The sequence below is a fragment of the Belonocnema kinseyi genome, chromosome 10 (genome assembly GCF_010883055.1).
Source record: "Belonocnema kinseyi isolate 2016_QV_RU_SX_M_011 chromosome 10, B_treatae_v1, whole genome shotgun sequence".
Taxonomy (NCBI): Eukaryota; Metazoa; Arthropoda; class Insecta; order Hymenoptera; family Cynipidae; genus Belonocnema; species Belonocnema kinseyi.
In genome coordinates this window covers 110,545,708-110,565,335 of record NC_046666.1, presented here as the reverse complement: position 1 = coordinate 110,565,335, position 19,628 = coordinate 110,545,708, and the positions used below count along the sequence as shown (strand labels likewise).

At 38.6% G+C, this 19,628-nt stretch overlaps 1 protein-coding gene across 1 annotated transcript in view; it reads left to right on the top strand.

Annotated features, from left to right (window-relative positions):
• Nucleotides 1-19,628, top strand: part of LOC117181432 (zinc finger protein 624) — a 64,692-nt gene that overhangs the window by 24,656 nt on the left and 20,408 nt on the right. Inside the window, exon 2 of the mRNA XM_033374083.1 lies at nt 15,007-17,451. Coding sequence (XP_033229974.1) covers nt 15,073-17,451 — 2,379 coding nt within the window. The 5' untranslated portion in view covers nt 15,007-15,072. The remainder of the gene's footprint in view (nt 1-15,006; nt 17,452-19,628) is intronic.

The window sequence follows — 19,628 nt, the reverse complement described above, 5'->3', positions numbered from 1 at the left end:
ATCTAGTCGGGAGTGGTGCTGACTGAAAACAGATGATTTGGAGCGATTCGCGCGCCATCTGTTGGTCATTCTAAGGACTTATTGAACTACCCTCGTACATTCCGTTGTCCATTATATGCATTTAATGGATTTTATTAAATCTGCACTACCGATATCATTTCATCTGCTTAACTCTTCAATCGTTCCTAAAATATCCTTAGAAGAGATTATGTCTAAAGCTTGAATTTTTACCCTTACTGAATTAAGTTTTCTCAAAAAGTTCTTTGTTTCGAGCTAACTTTCTTTCGATTTCTACCGATTCTTTATCATCTTCAGATATGTCGTCGGTAATCCTTTCGTGCCTATCGCCCTATCTGCCTCTATAATTCTCTACATAGGATCCTATACAGGTTCCTGTTTAGGATCCTATACATGGTGTCCCAGGCTCAAGTGTCCGCACGTACATAGCTCTATAAAAATAAAATAAAATATATCGAAACTTCCTTTTCCAAAAATCAGTTGAAGTTTTAGTTTTTGAGTTATAAGTAAGATATTTAAGGTGGACCTATCAGGAGTATGGTATAAATAGGCGTGCGTCCACGAGCGGGAGTCCAATGTAGTGTATTGTTTGTTGTTCTCCCATCGCTAACCCCACCTCGGTGCTCTCCTCAATAACACTACGTTCGACTCCCGCTCACGTACGCATTTCTGTATATACCGCGCTCCTGATTGGTCCAGCCTAAATATTTTATAACTCGAAAACTACAATTTCAACTGATTTTGGGAAAAGGAATTTTCTATTTTATTTTTATACAGCTATATAAGTCCGGACACTTGAGTCTGGGACACCCTGTATAGGTTTCTGCATTAAACCCTGTACAGATGTGCAGTAGTTTTTCTTCAAACGTAAAAAATAAGATTAAATTTTTTTTTAATTTATAAAAACAAGGAAATAAGAATTAGTATGATTCAATTTGTATGCATATTATGAATTGCAATTATATAAATTTACTAAAATGATACATGTTTTAACGCAGTTTAGAATATAATTTTAAGCAAAATAAGAAACAAATATTAAAAAATTCATGATAAATAAAATTTGTGCCTTATTTTGCAATATCTGAATAAGCAATCCCAGACAGAGTTACATAAAAAACGTATTAGATTTGATATAAACGTGTTGTGTATAATGCAGAAAAGTTGACATTTTGGACAAAATCGAGTGCGAAGCACGAGATACGTGATGAGATTGTGTTCGTTATAGCCGAAACAGCTTCAACAAAAGAGAGTTCACAATCAAAAAATTACAGTTGTCGGTCCGTTGACCTTTGATTTTAAAAGGTTTGTGCTCGAATGCGGGAGAAATGCAATGATCGAGTGCGGAGTGCGATAGCCATCAGTCGCGTGCCGTAGGTGCGCTCAAACTCTCGCGTTAAGCTCTTTTAACAAAAGAGAGTTCACCATCAGAAAATTACAGTGGTGAATGTTTTGTATCTTAATTTGAAATGTTTTGCGCAAGAATGTGTGAAAGTAGAAAGACCGAGCGCGTAGCGCGAGGTAAATACATCGAGCGCGAAGCACGAGAAGCAACAGTCCCTCGCCGGAGGCGTGCTCAAATTCGCGAGCGAAGCGAGCTGCGCGTAACCCGCACGATGAGAATGTGCCCGTGTAGCGGGCAGATTTTTAAAAAAATAATTCCTTTTCTGACGTACGTTTTAAAACAGTAATTGCATCACATGACTTATTTGACGAACAAAGAAAGCTATTTCATTAAAAATATACCATGAAAATCAGAAAACACGGGCCTTATTTATTTAATTCTTACCATGTCCCGTACCGGCACCGTACCATACTCTTCTCTCGTTGTAAAAATAAATATTATAAAACCAAATTTTAGAACCAAGAGTTTCTCCGTTTTGTGTTCTAAATTAATTTGTTTAGTTACATGTTAAGTTAGTTAATTAAGCTTGTAACGAAATTTTTAAACGAAATAAATAATTTACTAACCCGTTACATGGAAGCTCAACGTGGTTGTGTACCTTTTTCTCTTTTTGTGATATGAAAATGTATTAAACGAAGAACAGATCGAACGTTTGGTGTCTTACACCAGGCGTCTGTCGAGTTGCCACTGGAAAATCAGACTTATTGTTTCAATAATAAAAAAAAAAGAAAAGATTATTTGGATTGATATAGTTAGTTAAATCCCGACCACTCAGTAGAGGGAAATCTTGGAGGCAGTTTCTGAGCAATGTTGACTTATGATTTAACAGTAAAGATACAAGTGGTTGATAATCATATTGTACCTTTATTCGAAAAAGTATGTTTTTTTAAAAAAAAAGAAAAAGGAAACTGGAGATGCGCAGTATCACAATACACTAGGCGCAAAGAAATATATCAGACATCTTAATTTAAGTTCTGAAGGGACGGACTTAAAGATTAAGCGCGAAAGGAAGACGGCAGACATCTTAACTTGATTTCTAAGTTTTGAAGAAAATGACTTCAAATTCAAATACTGAACATTGCAATTACACTGATTTGAAAGACTACGACAGTTAAAGACTGAAATCTAATTAAATTAACCCATTGTAAACGATCTCGGTATAAACTAATTAAGTTAAAGATTTTTCTTTTTTAAGAAAATCAATGGCCGATCTTATATAACATTACGCATGATGCCGAGGCGAAAAGCAAAACTAGCACTCACCTGATTTCCAGTTCGCGTTCTTTATTCAGGAGGCTCTCCTTATTGTTTCTTTCCTAGCAAACGAGATTGATCGAGCAAATCCAATTTCCTTTTCAAAAATTCCAGAGTGTAAACGTTTTAATCTCTTTCCTACGAGGTACTCTAAGGAGCGGTTACAAGAGAACTTAGTAGCGGAAGAACGATACCTCGCGTCCACGCAGGAAAAGACCCGAAAGGACTTCGTCGTTCTATCTAGTGGTTCATCCGGGAGACTCAGACGGCAGACTCCATGGTACATACCTAGTATGTATGGTAAGCAGTCAGGTAACAGCTGACGTTGTTTAACAGCTTTAGAGGCATGAGAGGATGTCCTAATGAAAAAGAATCTCGTTGAGTGTTCCAAGTTTAGATTGATCTTTGTTTGATCAGTGTTACGGTATTCTAGAATCCAGTCAATCCTTCTGCTCACTTCAACGACACACAGGGGGGTAAAGTGATATTTTTGGTGTCAAAATTCATTATCTTTTGACAGAAGTAACATAAAAGAATAAATCATATTGGAAGTTGCAGATGACTACCTGCAGAATACAGGAAAAATTGAGAGAATTTAAAGAAAAAACATTTTTAACTTGAAAAATCGATGTCAAAATTGACGGTTTTTATTTGAAATTTAGCTGATCGATCATAATGAGCGCTTAGGTATTAACTTTTATGTGCTACACATTTTTTAAAATAGATTTTTGCATGATATTCGAAAACTTTAAGGTCTAAATTATTTCTACACAATGAAATTTCACCATTCCTCGTAATTAAAGGAATTTGGGGTGGCTAATTTCGAATCAGAAGTCAAAATGTTAAAATTTAAAATGGGGAATAAAATATGGCGGACAAATATCCTAAAATAAAGCCAAAATGTTTAATAATTACTACTCGGGGTTTTCGAGGTCGCTGATTTCAAATATGAGGTCAAAATCACACAATTAAATATGTAAAATCCAATATGGCAGACAAAAATCCTTATAAAAAACCGATATGACTTAATAGTTACGACTTGCGGGTTTTTGGACTCGCGGATTTCGAATATGAAGTAAACATGTAAAAACTCAAAATAATGGATTCAATGTGGACAAAAATTGCAAAACAAAACCGATTTGACTGAAAATGTCTACGTCTTAGAATTTTAGAGCTGGTATTAAAAATCGTAAAGCATTTGATTGAGATGTCTGAAGATTCAAACTTTGAATAAAATTGTACGTCAGTATATAGCTAGGCAAAACGCAATTGAACTAATTCTGGTAGTATCAAATAACCGGCTTAAGACGATGTCAATGTACCGTGGTATACCTGCACTCTCTGCAACCTTTTTCTTTTGTTCAGCGCTGGTCTGGATCTCGAGGCGCTCTGGCTCTCAACCGGCGCCTTCTTCATTATGTTACAGGGGGGGTACATTTAAATGGAATAGTGTATGGACTTAGTTGCGCCCTACATGGAGGTGCGGGTTTCTTTTTTTTATGATTTACACAAATTTTTAGCCATTTGCATACTTTTTTTAAAGGCACATAATCTTTTAGAAACTGATTTCTTTAACTGAAACTGAAACTATTTTATTTTCTGCTTTATATTTATCGCTTTTAATTTAAAATTAATCTATTTTATTCCAAATTTGTCTTCTGGTAAAAAATTATTTTTTGTTGTTGAAAATTCATTTATTTGGTTGAAAATTACTGTTCTTTTTAAAGTGAAAATCAATTTTTCAATCCAAAAATTTAAACAATTTTTTAATCAAAAGTGTCTTGTATTAAGGAATTCCATTTAAATGTACCCCTGTAGCATAATGCTGAAGGCGTTGGTTGAGAGCCACAGCGCTTCGAGATCCAGATCAGCCCTGAACAATTGAAAAAGGTCACTGAGAAGGCAGGAAGGCTGCGGTACCTTGAGATCGTCTTAAGCCAAATAACCTTTATGTCACACCTACATATAAATTATAATTGCTTGATAGACCTGTATTCGATTTATATAGACTCTACCTATCATCTTTATTCTTGTAGTCTTTACGTGAATGTGAATGCATATTTCTTGACGCCTTTTCAGCGGTATTTAATTCGCCCAGGATTCTCAAAAAGACAATTCTTAAGTCCAAGCCAGATAATTCATGCGTAAAATTAAATTAAAGTAATATGAGTGTGTGTGTGTGTGTTAAATGGTCTTACGGCTCTTTAATAAATTTTTGGACATCTGGACAAATTTTTGGGTTTCCGCTTGCTTTTAATCTATCATTCAATGATGCTAAAGAGACTTTTTTTATCAGTAGAATAGACTGCGCAATTAAAAACATCAAGTATTCTTTTATACTACATTGTCGCGCATGTGAAATCATGTTTCTCCGATAAAATTTATGTTATGATTCATTTGCATCTTCAGAAAAGTAAATCATTGGCAACGGAAACTGCCTGGAAATATCGCAACCGTGTCTTAAAAGTTTGTGCAAAGAAGCGTTCATTCTTGCCCACGGGTAAAGCTCATAATGTAGAACATACGTCTTATGGTAAAAATTTTCCAACTCATCAAGTTTTAAAAACTGTTTGCATTTAAACGAAGTCAATATTGTTGCAATGTTATTACAAGCACGACACTGATCTCTAAAGGATTTAAACTGTCTTACTTAAGAGTGGGATTGACACCGATTCATTCAGTGCATACAGTACACGTCAGGCGTCAACCTCAGCGGCAATTAGACATGACATCCATATTGATGTCATTAGAAAAACTGTAGGCTGGATGTATAAATCCGAAATTGTTACTAAGTTTGACAGGCGTGCCATCGTGTCAAATAAAAGCGTTTTCCTTAGCCATCCTAAATTAGAATTAGTTATAAGATATTAAAATGTTGTTGCAAATTTTCTTTCTTCATGTTTTTGTCTTTTTTTAAAAAATACATATTAATTTACAGAAATTATAAATCGTAAGAAACTTTAAATAGCTGTATTATGATCTGGAGTAAGAAGCGCGAAGTACAATTATAAGATTAAACGAACTTACCTATAAGTAAAGTTCTGTGATAATTGTACGAAACGCCTCTTTCGAAAATATCAGTTACGTCCCAGACGTTGTTGTTCCCAATTCCTAACTCTTTATAATTAGGACCCTGTTTTCTCTGGTACGTTAAAAATTTTAAAGAACTGAAGCAATTGAGTAAGATTGCAGGCTTGCACAGCTCCACTCACTACTACAAACTCACGGATGGTTGCGCTTGCCGCAGTTTTCTTGCGGGAATAGAAGCGAGAAACACGGAGATTGGAACACGACGAATGACTGTGCATTTGTGAGTGGATAAGCAGATTTTCGCAAGACACCTTTCACTACCGAATAGGCTCGACTTCTATCGCTCGCCCTGTAAAATCCTAGTTTTGAGCGTTAGTTCCTTTTTCGCGTGGCACATCACATATAATATTATTTATTTATTTGTAAATCTTTCTCAAATTTGTTACATCTAAATTGGTCACGATTTGTTAGATGTACAATATTTTGAAACGAAATAGTCGTTCGTTCCATTGTGTATCACGGCGTCACACAAAATACAGTTTAATACATAATATTATTTTTGCTCTTTATGTTAACTTTGCGTTTTAATTATTATTATGCATATATGATAATCTGAAATAGTAATTCTAATGTAAGAAGCATATGTATTCGATATCACTGATAGTTTCAGAGTTTTACAAACCGGAGTTGTGGCTTCATCTGAATTTAGCATTACTAAATGTTTTGGTCTGAAATTTCCCGGCAAAAATTTTGTTTTTGCGGCATATATAAGAACTAAATAAGCACCAAATTCCTGCGCAAAGGAAAATATGATACCAATAATAATTTTTCGTGTTTCATATACCAGTGTCAGCTGAAGCTAGCACAACTACTCTTTTCTGGTATGAACAAAATTTCCGGATTTCGCGCATAGCATAGATCGAGAGCACTTAATTGAGTCTAAATTCTTGTTAGGACTTCAGTTGAAGCTAGCATGAATACATGTTTTTAACCAAAATTACCGGCCAGAACATTTTTTTTACAACACAAATTAGCAATAAATTATGGCATAGTGCGCATATCGATATGACAATGTTGTAATTCCAGCTTCTGGGATCTCTTAAATGATATTTTAGATGATATTTTACCTGGATCAGGCGATTCGAGCCCGAGTTCATGTAACTTCCCGAGCAAACAAAAAATCGACCAACTCATTTTAATTAAAAACAGTGTTGATTTGACGGCGAGGACCGCCCTTGGAACTGGCGACACGTTCTCCTCTGCTCGTAATTTTGTCCCATCCAACAGAATTCACCAGAGACAATCGGTCGGGACGACCTAGCGACTTCTTTGGAAGAGAAGCGAAATTCCTACCCTCAAAATAGATCCACACCTCCCATGTACTGTCTGGATGTGATTGATGTTACTATTTGACGCAACCCCCTCTCTAAATTGTACAAGTGTAGGTTATGGTTGGTCGGATAAAAATTCTGTTAACTAGGATTCCATATTTAGGGTTTAGACTCGAGTGTCTATTAATAATAGGGCTTAAACGCGAGATAACCCCGAGAGCTTTCCCTTTAGTTTCATGGATATGCTGCTTCCAATTAAGACGTTTATGATGTTGACCCCCTAGGTATTTTACGGAATTATTCCATTCTACTGGTTCATTAAACATTTTTGGCGAATCTAATTTGACAGGCTTTCTGACTGAGAAAAGAATTTATTCTGAATTTGCTACATAAATTTTTATTCTCCAAAGCTTAGTCCATGCCTCAATGATTTCAAGAGCTTTGTTAAGTAATTTTAAGATTTTCGGAACTGACCAAGAGGAAGTGAATACTGCGGTGTCGTCTGCATATATTCCAATTGTAACTTCAGGGACCTCAGGGATATCTTTCACGGAGATAATAAAGAATACCCGACCTAAGATAAGATTTTCTTCGATTGAAATTTAAGCTAATGGCTTCGGTAAGGTTGAGCATCATGTGCTGCGTAGAGTGACCTTTTCGAAAACTATTGTTGTGGTTCAAGAATGCTGTTTTCCTCGAGATGATAGTTTACGCGAGTAGGATGATATGGATCCTTGCCTTTTTTCTGAAAAACCAATATGTGAGTTATTTACCATGAGTTAGGAAAGTAGCTTAGTTGAATGCAAGCATTGAAGATATTAGCGAGGAGTGTGAGACAAAAAATCGGAAGTTTTTGAGAATTAACTTTGAAATTGAATCAGGCCCGGGAGCTTTATTATTTTCAGTAGTTTTAATTTGTTTTGTCAATTCCTTATGGGTCATTTTCTTGAAATTATCGGTGCTTGGGATTCTAAGAAAATCGGAGACAATTTGTTTACCAATGGTGATAGTGTCATGATTGTAGAAGTTACTTTTGGAAATTGCAAAGTCAATAAGGTCAGATTTATGTTTGGTGTTGTGAGGGAAAAAAAGTATGCGAATCTGGTGCTGAGATTGACAGATTCTTATGATTTATAAATTGAAATAATTGTTTGCCAATTTTGTTAGTTGTTCTGCTATTCCATATGGATTCCCGTGAATTTTTATTTGTATGACAGTAGCTTCGAGGACTTCAAGTTCAGGAATTCTTAATTCATGGTGATAAATATTTTCTTGATTTAAGATCGCGGTACCTCTATTTCTGATATTTCTATTCAATTTATAGCCACGAATTAGATTAACGCGTAGGGATTCGCGTAGTGAAGTTTCGCTGAGCAAGCAAATGGTAATATTATTTTGTAGAGGTATATGGCTAATTCATGTCTTTTTTAAGAATACCCTGAGCATTCCAAAAAATTATTTTTCGGCCTGCTGGTCTTAAAAAATGGACTTGCTTTCACTTCCATTTTTTTCACAGAATATTCTTACAACTATTTCTTACAAATACCATCCATCCACACCTTATAACTAATCCGCTCGCTTCTGTATCCTAACCTTCCTCGCTGCGCCTCGCCTCGCACGCATGTCTCACTTTCCTCGGTATGCCTACTTCCTCTCCTATTTACAATCCTTCTTTCTCCATTCCTCTTCCTCCTTCCTTCTCTTCTTCTCCATCTTACCCAGCACCCCCTTCACCCATGCTACTGCCATTTTGCCCCCCCCCCCTCACATGTATCAATATCTCCATGCTTATTCCACTCCTTTCCACCTCTTCACATTCCTCCAACCAGTGCTCAACTTTTGTACCCCCCTTCCCGCACAATTCACACATTCTCTTCTCTCTAGAAAGCCAGAACCTATTGAAATTCTCCATGCAACCGCATCTCATTCTCGCTATAAGTTTAGGACTTCCTTGCTCTCCTTTCTCTCACAAATATTGCAGTCTCCCTTGGCATAATTTACACATAGTTCCCGTTAAACCTTGACTCTTATTCTCTCCTCTTCTGCCTTCTCTTTCTCCATGCCATTTTTTTAGCCAACTCATATACCTTCCTTCGCTCTACTCCCTTTTATAATCCTTAAACTCGTTCTTCCTGTTTCCCTCCTGACAATATAGTTCGGCGTATTCCTTGCAAACCCCAGTATAACTTTGTTAATATTCCTCCCCCGCCCCCTCCCCAATAATGCCTGTGGTGAAGTTTGTAGTTCTTTTTAAGAGATTTACCAGATTTGTTTTGATAACTTGAGAGGGTGTGTTTTTATTGTGTGTGGTTTCTAGAATAGTTTTATTCTGGGTAGCATGGATTTTCGTAGCGATTGGTGCTTTAACTCGAATATTAGTAATTTTATGTGTTTTGTATGTCTGCATAGTTTGAGGCTTTATCGCGCATGTATGTGATGTAGCGGCAGCGACTGTGCTGTAGAGTGGTAATGTTTGCGGTGGCGGAGCACTATCTAGAGGGGTGTGTTCGCTTGTAGAATTTTCATTTAGTGTGATCTCTTTAGTTGGTTTATTGGGAGCATTTTCCTATTGCAAATTGTGTGTTTTTGATTTTTTAATAGCGGGGTTTTTTTTTGCTTTTTTAAAATCAGAGCAACTTCTGTAATTAGCGGGGTGGTCCCCAGCACAGTTAGCGCAAGTTGCCGGTGTTTTACTTGTTTTTTTGCACGTAAAAGTTTTGATGCGCACCCCCGCACTTCACACATCGTGGAGTGGCGTAGCACATTGCAGAGACATGGTGGAATCTTTGACACTTGAAGCACTGTGCGGTTTCCTTGGAGTTGACATATGGTTCGACCTTAATTCTGATGTACGCAATGAATTGCAGTTTAAATAGCTCTTTCGCTTGGGGCGTGTTGGGAACCGTTACCAGAAGCATTGGCAAGGCTTTCTTAGATTGTCTGTTTCTCATACGAGCAACCGACGTAATTTTGAATCCTTCCTCATTGAGTTCGAAGAGAACTTTTTCTTCCGGGTACGCGACTGGGATATTTCTCATTACGAGTCGATTAGGGAGCAGGTCAATTCTTTTGTAAAGGTAGTACTGAAAGTCTTGCTGCTCTAAATTTGAAATGATTTTACGATAATCTTCGATATAAGATACGCGAACAGAATAGATGTTTGATCCGATACTGCACACTATTGCTTCATGGTACCTAGACTTTTAATAATTTATGAAGGACTGTATAACGATGATTCCCCTCATGTACAATAACATTGATTGGCGGTATTTTTCCCGGTGCTATAGTTGGATTTGATTTTTGCCACTCTGCTAATTGATCAATCGTGTACGGACATCTCTCCTGATTGGCGCGTTGCTCACCCAAGGCAGCAGATTGGTAATAATTTGTGAAATTGCTAGTCGGTTCTACCTTCTTCATGTCTAACATTAAATTATGGTTAACATTGAAATATTATCTACAATACCTATCCCTATCCATACTACGTTTAATAATACAATATAATGTTTAGACACCCTCAATGATCAATTTTAATATATAATTCCATTAATAATTAGTAACCATTATTATTGATATTATTAATAATCAATAATTGCTATCATTCATGATACTAATATCATACCTGTATCACGCCCAAACGCAATATAATGATCAAATGCTTTCAATTATTGATTTAGTTACAATTCTTATTAATATTATTAAAAATCAATCCTTGTTATCGCGCATGATACATGTATTTAATTCACATACTAAATATAATGTTTAAATTGTCTCAATCATCCATTTTAATCTATAATAACAATAATAATTGGTAACAATTATTAATAATATTAATAATAATTAGTAATTTTAATCCTCCATAGTATTGATATCATACCTACATGGTACATACATTATATTCGAACTGATAATTGCTATGATGGCGCATGCGCGAGTGATGGGGCACGCGCAATATGTGTGCTATTGGGGATGCACGTTCTAACTAACTGCTATGATGGCGCATGCGCGATTGATGGGGCGAGCGACATATTTGCCTTTGATGGCGCATGCATGAGTAATGGGGTGCGCGCGACATGTGTGCCATTGATGGTGCACGTTCGAACTAACTGCTATGATGGCGCATGTGCGAGTGATGAGAATTCTCAGCTCTCCCTTCTTTTTAAAATAAGGTGCATATCAATTCGCCCCCTTCTGGATAGAGCCTTGTTTTGTCGTTGGAATGGGATTATATGTTAATTATATCTATATACATTACGTTTGTAGGGCCTTGCGTCTCGATAATACATTGGACGGTGTCTTCGGAGTTTGTACAGCCCCTTGAAGTTTCCTGACTGATCGGGATCATATCTTGAAGACCCTGAGTTGTCGTCTGCTTCTCAGTTTGATGTGTGCAGCTACTCACCTACGCGGCTGGCAGGTTGTGTCTCAGCTGGAACCTGTGATCAGTGTGGCTGTTCGCCGGCATGGCTGGCAGATTGTGTCTCACTTGGAACCTGTGATGATTGCGGCTATTCGGCGGCACGGCTGGCATGTTGTGTCGCAGCTGGAACCTGTGATGAGTGCGACTGTTCGCCGGCATGGCTGGCAGGATGTGTCTCAGCTGGAAACTGGTGGACTCGGTTGAGCGTTGATGGGTGCGGTTGTTCAGCGAAACGACTGGCAGATTGTATCTCAGCAAGAACCTGTGATGAGTGCGGCTGTACGCCGGCACGTCTGGCAGGATTTGTCTCAGTTGGAACCTGGTGGGATCGGTTAAGAGATAAGGGGTGCGATTGTTCACCTACACGGCTGACAGGTTGTATTTCAGCTGGAACCTGTGATGAGTGCGGCTGTTCGCTGGCATGGCTGGCAGGTTGTATCTCAGCTGGAATCTGTGAAGAGTGCGGCTGTTTGCCGGGACGGCTGGCAGGTTGTGTCACGGACGGAACCTGTGATGAGTGCGGCGACTGTTCGCCGGTACGGCTGGCAGGTTGTATCTCAACTGGAACCTGGTTGCCTCGGTTGAGCGTTGAGGGGTGCGATTGTTCACCGACAAGGCTGGCAGGTTGTGTCTCAGCTGGAACCTGGTGGGCTCAGTTGAGAGATGAGGGGGGAGGTTGTTCACCGAAAAGTAAGTTCCCAGTGGCTTAGGGTGGTCGTAGGAATTTGTCTTGTTGTGGAGCAGGTCAAAGATCCTTCCCATGTACTTTTTGCTGTTGCCCGTTCTTCTGAATTTGGTAAACGTCTCCGTTTACGTTCTTCATGCTCTGGTATGGTCCTAATCGACGATCTTATTCCTGCTGACGATCTTCGGCTGGGTACTGGTGCGCGTGTGCGGGCTCTAGGACTGGAACTCGCCATTCTTCGCCATTCATGGTTCCTAGAAGTGATCTGAGACCTTTCCGGGTGTGAGGTGGTTTGACGCCGAGTATGGCCTGAATATGTTTAGGCTGAGGTAGATTTCCGTCCAAGGGGACGACGTGTCCTAGATATGGCAGGCTGGTTTGTCCCAGTTGGCACTTCTGAGATGAATACGTTAATCCGTAGAGTTGAAGCCTTTCAAATACGAGGGACAGGGGGAGGAGATGCTGTTCCCAATGTTCTGAATATACTATGATGTCATCTAAGTAGGCGATGGCGATCTGCCCCAGTGGTCTGCTAGCACATATCGCATCAAGTTCTGAAAGGTGCCGGGTGCGTCTTGTAAGCCAAACGGCATGACCCTAAACTGATACTGTCCTCCACTGGGCGTAGTGAAGGACGTGTATTTACGGGCGTCTTGGTCTAGAGGGATTTGCCATTAGCTGCATTTTAGGTCCAGTGTTGTAAAGACTTCTGCGTAACCGAGGTCATTAAGAATTACATGAATCCTGGGCAGACATTGAGGGGCATCTATCGTCTGTTTGTTGATTCTTCTTTATTATATGGAGAAACGATAATTACCGTCCTTTTTCCTGGCGACTTGGATGGCTGAACTATATGGTGAGGAGGTGGATTCGATCATAGCGTCGGCTAACATATTGCGGACCTCTATGTCGAGCCATCTTCGGTGTTCTTCTGAGTAGCGTGTGGGCGGCTCTCGGAATGGGGTGGCATTGGAGAGATGAAATTCATGTTGCACCACCATGATCTGCCAGACGGGTCCCCCTTGGTGAAAGATCGTGGCATACAGTTTTGTAATGTTCAAGAACCTTTCATTATATTCTTCGGGAAAGTTGTGGCTTAGTTTTGGTAGAGATACTTCTGTAGATAACTGTCTGGACTCTGGCATAAGGTAGACCCGAGTTCGCTGCCGAGCTCCAAGGTATATGCAACCGAGACTGGTCATACACAACTCGGTGTTGCTGGAACCATGGTAGTCCTAAGAAGACTTCACCGGATAGATGTGGGCTGACGAGAAGAACGCCCGGTTATGGTGCTCCGCAAATCTCGGGGGCCCGTTTTATGGAACCTATCAGTTGCAGAACGGATCGTGGGGCGGTTAGTTGAGCATACGGTAGTCTTGGCAGTTGGTCGTCGCTCAATAACTTTGAGTGGATGAAGTTATCGGAAGAACATGAATCAACGTAGGCAATGACTTCCTTATCTACAAAGCTCACGCGGACGCTGGTGAGTCTACGGGGGGTGGCGCTTGTCACGTCTATTGTTGGGGTATTGGGGCGGAGGTTGCACAGGCGGCCCCGTCGTTCACCGTTCTGCATCAGTTTCGCTGATTGTTGTACCTGGATGCTTGGAAAGCAGGGCAATATCGGTGAAACTGGAAGTCCGGGCAATAGTTGCACCTATTTTTTCAAAAAAATGTCCAAATAAATGAACGAATGGAATTGCCAGATCTATATTTTAGGAAAAATGGTTAATTCGACTCATTTATCCACTCAAAATATTTGGTGCATTTTGTTTCAATAGAAAAAAAATTATCCTTAAAAAATGGGGTGGCCCTATAAATATGGGACACACTGTATAATTATTTGTTTTCAACGTAAGTTTCCTAAACTTACGTTTCTACGATTTGTGTTTCTTTAGGCGTTCAAGCTTTGTATGATGATTTTTGACGAAGAAGGGGAAGGGTGCACAATATATTCAAAATAGCGTAACGTAGTTTTTGAATGACCCCTTCTCGAAAAGCAGAATCCGTTTCTTATAAAAATTGTTTTTTTTCAGAGCTTTTTAAATAGAATACTTCCTAGAAATTAAAAATGCGACGAAAATTAAAAACCCTTCAAATGACGGACTTAAACGAAACTTTATATAATTCTTTTTTAAACTTCAATTCGTTTGTTCATTTTCATTATCATTAACTTTTAAATTTATTTTGAAAATTTTTTAAACATAACAAAATTCTTTAAAAGACTTGAATTGCATTGCAATTATTGTGTAGCGGATCCACGGTCCCTTGAAGAAAGAGCCTCTGATTGTAGAAAATGAGAATAAAACATTCAAGGAGTTCAGTATGACACTGAGGTAGCCGTCTTCGCCCTGCTAGTAATATTGCCATTACAACGCGTGCCTACATCCTCGACCTGTCTTCACCATTTACTTGTGTCATACTTTAAAAGAAAAGCTAAATATTTTTATCCAGACATAAAAATTTGAAAATATATTATAGAAATATGAATGAGCAATGGTAAGAAATTTTATCTCGAAAACATCCATTAAGTGATTCAAATTGAATATGAAAGTTAAGATCATTAATTACTGATTTATCAGTATCCGGCCCACATCCATAAGCGTATGGATGATGATCTTGTACATTATGTTCATAAAGGTATCCCCGACGTCATTGCAAAAGTCACTGTATTGGGGTTTTTTCAAAGCAAATTTGTTCCCCTGATTTACTGATTTGCAAATGTATTTTAATCATTTCTTTATTCACATGCTTGCAAGTGTGTCACTCTCTTTAAGTATCGAACATAATTATTATATCTTTGTTTGCATTTATCGTTCACCTGAATCATGCAATTAGTTATATGCGAATAATTTGTTTCTGTTTAGATAAATCAGGAGTTTCGGAATGGATATCTGAATTTGAAAAAGACACTTATTTCCAGACAGATTAAAATGGATTACGGGAATAGTATTGGGGCTGTAGCCTGCCCAGTTTGTACTCTTTTTCTACGTGAAGGAATCAGCTTACAAAAACATTTAGATACCCATCCTAAAGAGCAGGTAATCGAGGCTCTCATCAAAGCTAGTGTCTCATCCACAAATCAGCTACAAGATTCGTCAGATCAATCACCATCATCACCAAACCAAATTGCCAGTCAGCCTCAAGTGAATTCAGCTTCTCATGTGCCCTCGCAATCTCCATATCCTGTTGGGCCACTTTTTGAATGTCCGTCAACTTTAAATGCAGTACTCTCCCCGCCACAGTTTGCCTCGTTCAGTTACCAACAATTTGTCAACAATGGAACTGTTATGATACCTCAATACGCCATGGCACCGCAAAATAATCCTATGATGCAAATGCTTTATTCTCCTTATGGCATGTATCATCAGCAGCCTGTTCCTACCGTTCAAATGATATCACCTGTAACTCCCGCCGCTTCTACAACAGCGTCTGGCACAACAATTCCTGCTAGTAGATTTAAATCTACAAATATAACTTCAGTCAATGATTCTTTTATAAAAATGAATCCGGCAGAAAAGTCTTATACTTGCTCTGAAATCAGACCTTTGTTACCAGAAGTTTTACAAGAAGATGAAACGCAAGTATTGCTTCCTAATACAGATGTAACTGTATCTTTGCGTTCACCTGCATCAAAGGAACGATCAACCCGTTATGATCAGATTATCGATAATCGATCGAGCCTGGAGCGCCGAGAGCATCAAACACAAATTTTTAATGAGGAACAGAGAAATGACGGATCATCTTCAGATCAAGAAAATTATCAGAATATTGTAACTCATGAAACAATAAATGATCAAAGTGACAGAATACACTTAAATATAATAAGCAAAGAAACGCCGACACGTGAATCAGTAATTGCAGAAAAAATCCCTAGTGTTTCGAAATTATCCAAAGATTGCAGCAGTGCCATTAACGGAAATTTATTGGATAAAATGGAACAAGAAGCCGAAAAGAAACAAGAACAAACAAAAAATCGCGAATTGAATGAACAAGAAGAGGGGAAACAGGTTGTACGATCACGGGTATCAGTAACCAGTGAAAGCGATCGAAATGTGAGTCAGCCTGAAGTGGAACAACTGGAACATCTTTTAATAACTATTATAGGGTCAGAATATGAGGATGTCAATGGAGTACATTCTGATAATTCTCCTAATGTCCAAAAAATTATCAAATCGAAGGAAACATTTCAGAAAAATGGAAACCAAAGTGATAATGATTGTTCTCCAACAAACTCCGTCTTGAATAAATCATTTTCTATGTCAGGAGATAACTTCACAGTTAACGTAAATTCTAATAAAACTTATCACTGCAAAAATAGCGTATCAGCACCCACTTCTCCTACTTTTTTAAAAAAATATAAATCACATTCACGTTTGTCATTGAGATCTGACTTTGGATCCAATGAAAATGTTTCCATGTATCCTCTTGGTTTCGAGGCAGCGGTTTTGCATAATTACGCTTTTTCTAAAAATGAAAATGAAATTGAAGACGATGATACTGAAATGGAGCAAATATCTTCTAATGTCTTAGGAAGGCAGTATCATGAAGTTGAAGAGGTGCGTGCTAGGTCTCATACGCCTTCTTCCAACACTAGCAGTAATTCTGTTATACGAGTGCGCACTGATCTTAGTAAATCTGGTTCACCAGTATCTGACCATTTTCTTCATGATGTTGACATGGATCATATGATTTGTAACAAAGAAAGTTGTAATCAAAGCGATCCGTCTTTAGAAAAAAATATTGTTAGTTCGGAGACTCAAGAAGTGAAAGAAAACACTAATGAAGATACAGTTCTATCCAGAAACTGTCCTGAAAGGTTAAAAGCTAAATGTGAAAAACGAACTTCTTCGGACACTCAGATTCTCAGCATCCATAATCAGCAGGTGTCTAAAATGTCTGAAAATGTTACAATCGAAGCAGTTACTACATCTGGACATGAACTTTCGAAAGTACCAGACTCGACTGAGCCAACAACGAGTATGAATTTCAGAAATGATGAAGACAGCGAAATCGTCGTTGAAAAACCGACAGCAGAACTTTTTCATATAAGCGAAGATGCACACAGTGGCTCTATGAATGTTTTCGAATTTGATGGTTTACAAATATTAGTACCTAGTACATTTATAAGTGAATCTTCTGAAAAAGCAATTAGTGGGACGAGTCAGCAATCTTTGTCTAGTAATGAGGGTGGAATTGGAGCCGATGAAGAGATAAAAAGTATCAATATGCGAGCAGATGAAAGCATGCCACCTAGAGGTGAATTATCGGAGCAAGAAAGTAACGAATGTACAGACCAATCTACATGGCAGGTTAGTTATTTTATTCTTTTTATTTTTTCACGAAACTTTTGAATATGCATTAGCGATACCAGCGCCCTAAAGCTTCATGAAAGAAAGTGTGGCGCGGCATCAGTGGAGAGGTTTCTTGTTGATGGTTCCTGATCTGTGAACTCTAGGATGGCGTCAATGAAGCACACCGTGAGACGCAGGCTTTCCCCATTGATCACTTCAATGACTTCAGCAGGAGCAGGAGCAGGCTCCGGCGGTTGAAACCTAGCGACTGTCGACCATGGGACAGTCGCTCTGCTACATCCCCCAGATACGGCTTCCGCTTTTTCATACCGTCTCGTTTCACGGGTATATGAACCTCTTCTACCGCATCTTTGGGGCGCGCTATAAGTGTTGCTAGTAAGTTGTTGTTGCACCTATTTTTCGATGTTAATATTTCTAATTCGGCTACAAGGTGGCGCCGCCTAATGGATCTTCATTGATCAGCTAGATGTTGTTTAGTTACTCTGTGGGTCAGCTCGGAACGAAGACCCATGAAAAGACGATGTTGTTCGCCCCTTATGGGACCTCCCCGTGCAGTTGCCCGAAAGTCACATCTGATCACTGCTCAATTTATTTCTGGCGTTCACTTGACTCCCTTTTTGGTCTACGCACCCTGGAGTTGCTGGCAAAGTGCGTTCTTAACCTCAGAACTTATTCGCTCTTTAGTCCTTTTAGGGAGGAGGGTACCGTCTATTATCTGATGCCTTCGTTCTTTCAGGTTGTCTTGGGTTACTGTTCTCATTCTCGGGAAATTCACTACTTATGATGGGTTTGAAAAGTGATGCGCTGCCGTGGCATTTCTGTGAAATTGGTCGGCTGGGATCTCCCAACCAACATATTCGTTAAAGGTATGAGAGGAAAGCTCAAGCCCTACTGTGACACCACCGCGAGAACACATTCGATATATACAAAGTGACCCATTTTAATCTATAGATACAAATATCTTCTAAACTACCCCATCTACACAAAAACGGGTTAGACAAAAGTTGACTAGAACACAGGGGGGCCATTTAACTTCACCATTGATTTGGACCTTGAGGTCAATTTTCAAGGTCACTTCAACGTCAAGATGGTTAAAAAAATGGAAACCTCTATTTTTGAATGAGGATTTGAATAGAGCGAAAAATTTAACTTTTAAAATGTACTACAGAAATTTTGTTTTTGGGACCTTGCAGAGATAAAAAATCAAACACAAATGTAAAAAAACGATCAGATGGCCTTTTTCTGATTTACCGTGGTTTCCTGGGTCATTTATTACAAAGGCATATTATTTAAAAAGCGCTGAGCTTTTTTTTAATTCACTGGTTTCTTGAGCAATCTTAAAAAGTTAATTAAAACACCTTGTAAGCGCTTTTAAAATAATTGACCTTGATATGACCTGCTACAGGTCCCGCTACGATTCCGCAGTCTAAAATAGGGATTTCTATTTTAAAAAATCGTCTTGATATTTAAATGACCTTGAACATTGACCTGAAGGTCAATTTTATTTTTTACGGCTCCAAGGTCCCAAACATAAGAGTTCCATAGTACATTTTTTACGCTAATTTTCCGTTTTATTTAAATCCGCAGTAAAAAATAGGGGCTTTCACTTTAAAAAAATGACCACGGATTAAGTTGGACGGGACAACATTCGCCCCCTGGATACATTCCTAGAGTACCCTGCTGACTCTTAAATGCTCAAGATGCAAATTTCGGTTAAGTGAACAAGCCATGTCGATGGTGTTCATTTTCCACCTTTTTCTTCTCGCAACACGATGTCTGGTCGATTGGTTCAGATGTAATGTTCCGCATGGATGGTAACATCCCAATATAAGGTGTAATCTTCGTTTTATAGAACGGATATTGGAATGTATCTATAGAAAAGCATTCATTCTGTTAAGAGTCGTATGTTTAGGCAAGTTGTTGATGTATAATGCCCGCCACATCATTATGTTTGTGAGTATATTCTCTCTGAGCCGTTACGCCGTTACGCATTGACCATCAAGTGTTGAACTGCGTTCAACACTTTTCCTTAGATTACGGGCTTTAGCCGCGGATGAACCTACGCTGCAGACGGCACAGTTAGAGATGAAGGTTTCACCTTTGGATACTTTTTAGAGTTACGAACCTTTGTGCAATGTTATGAATAACAGTGTTGATGCATCTGACTCGCGATG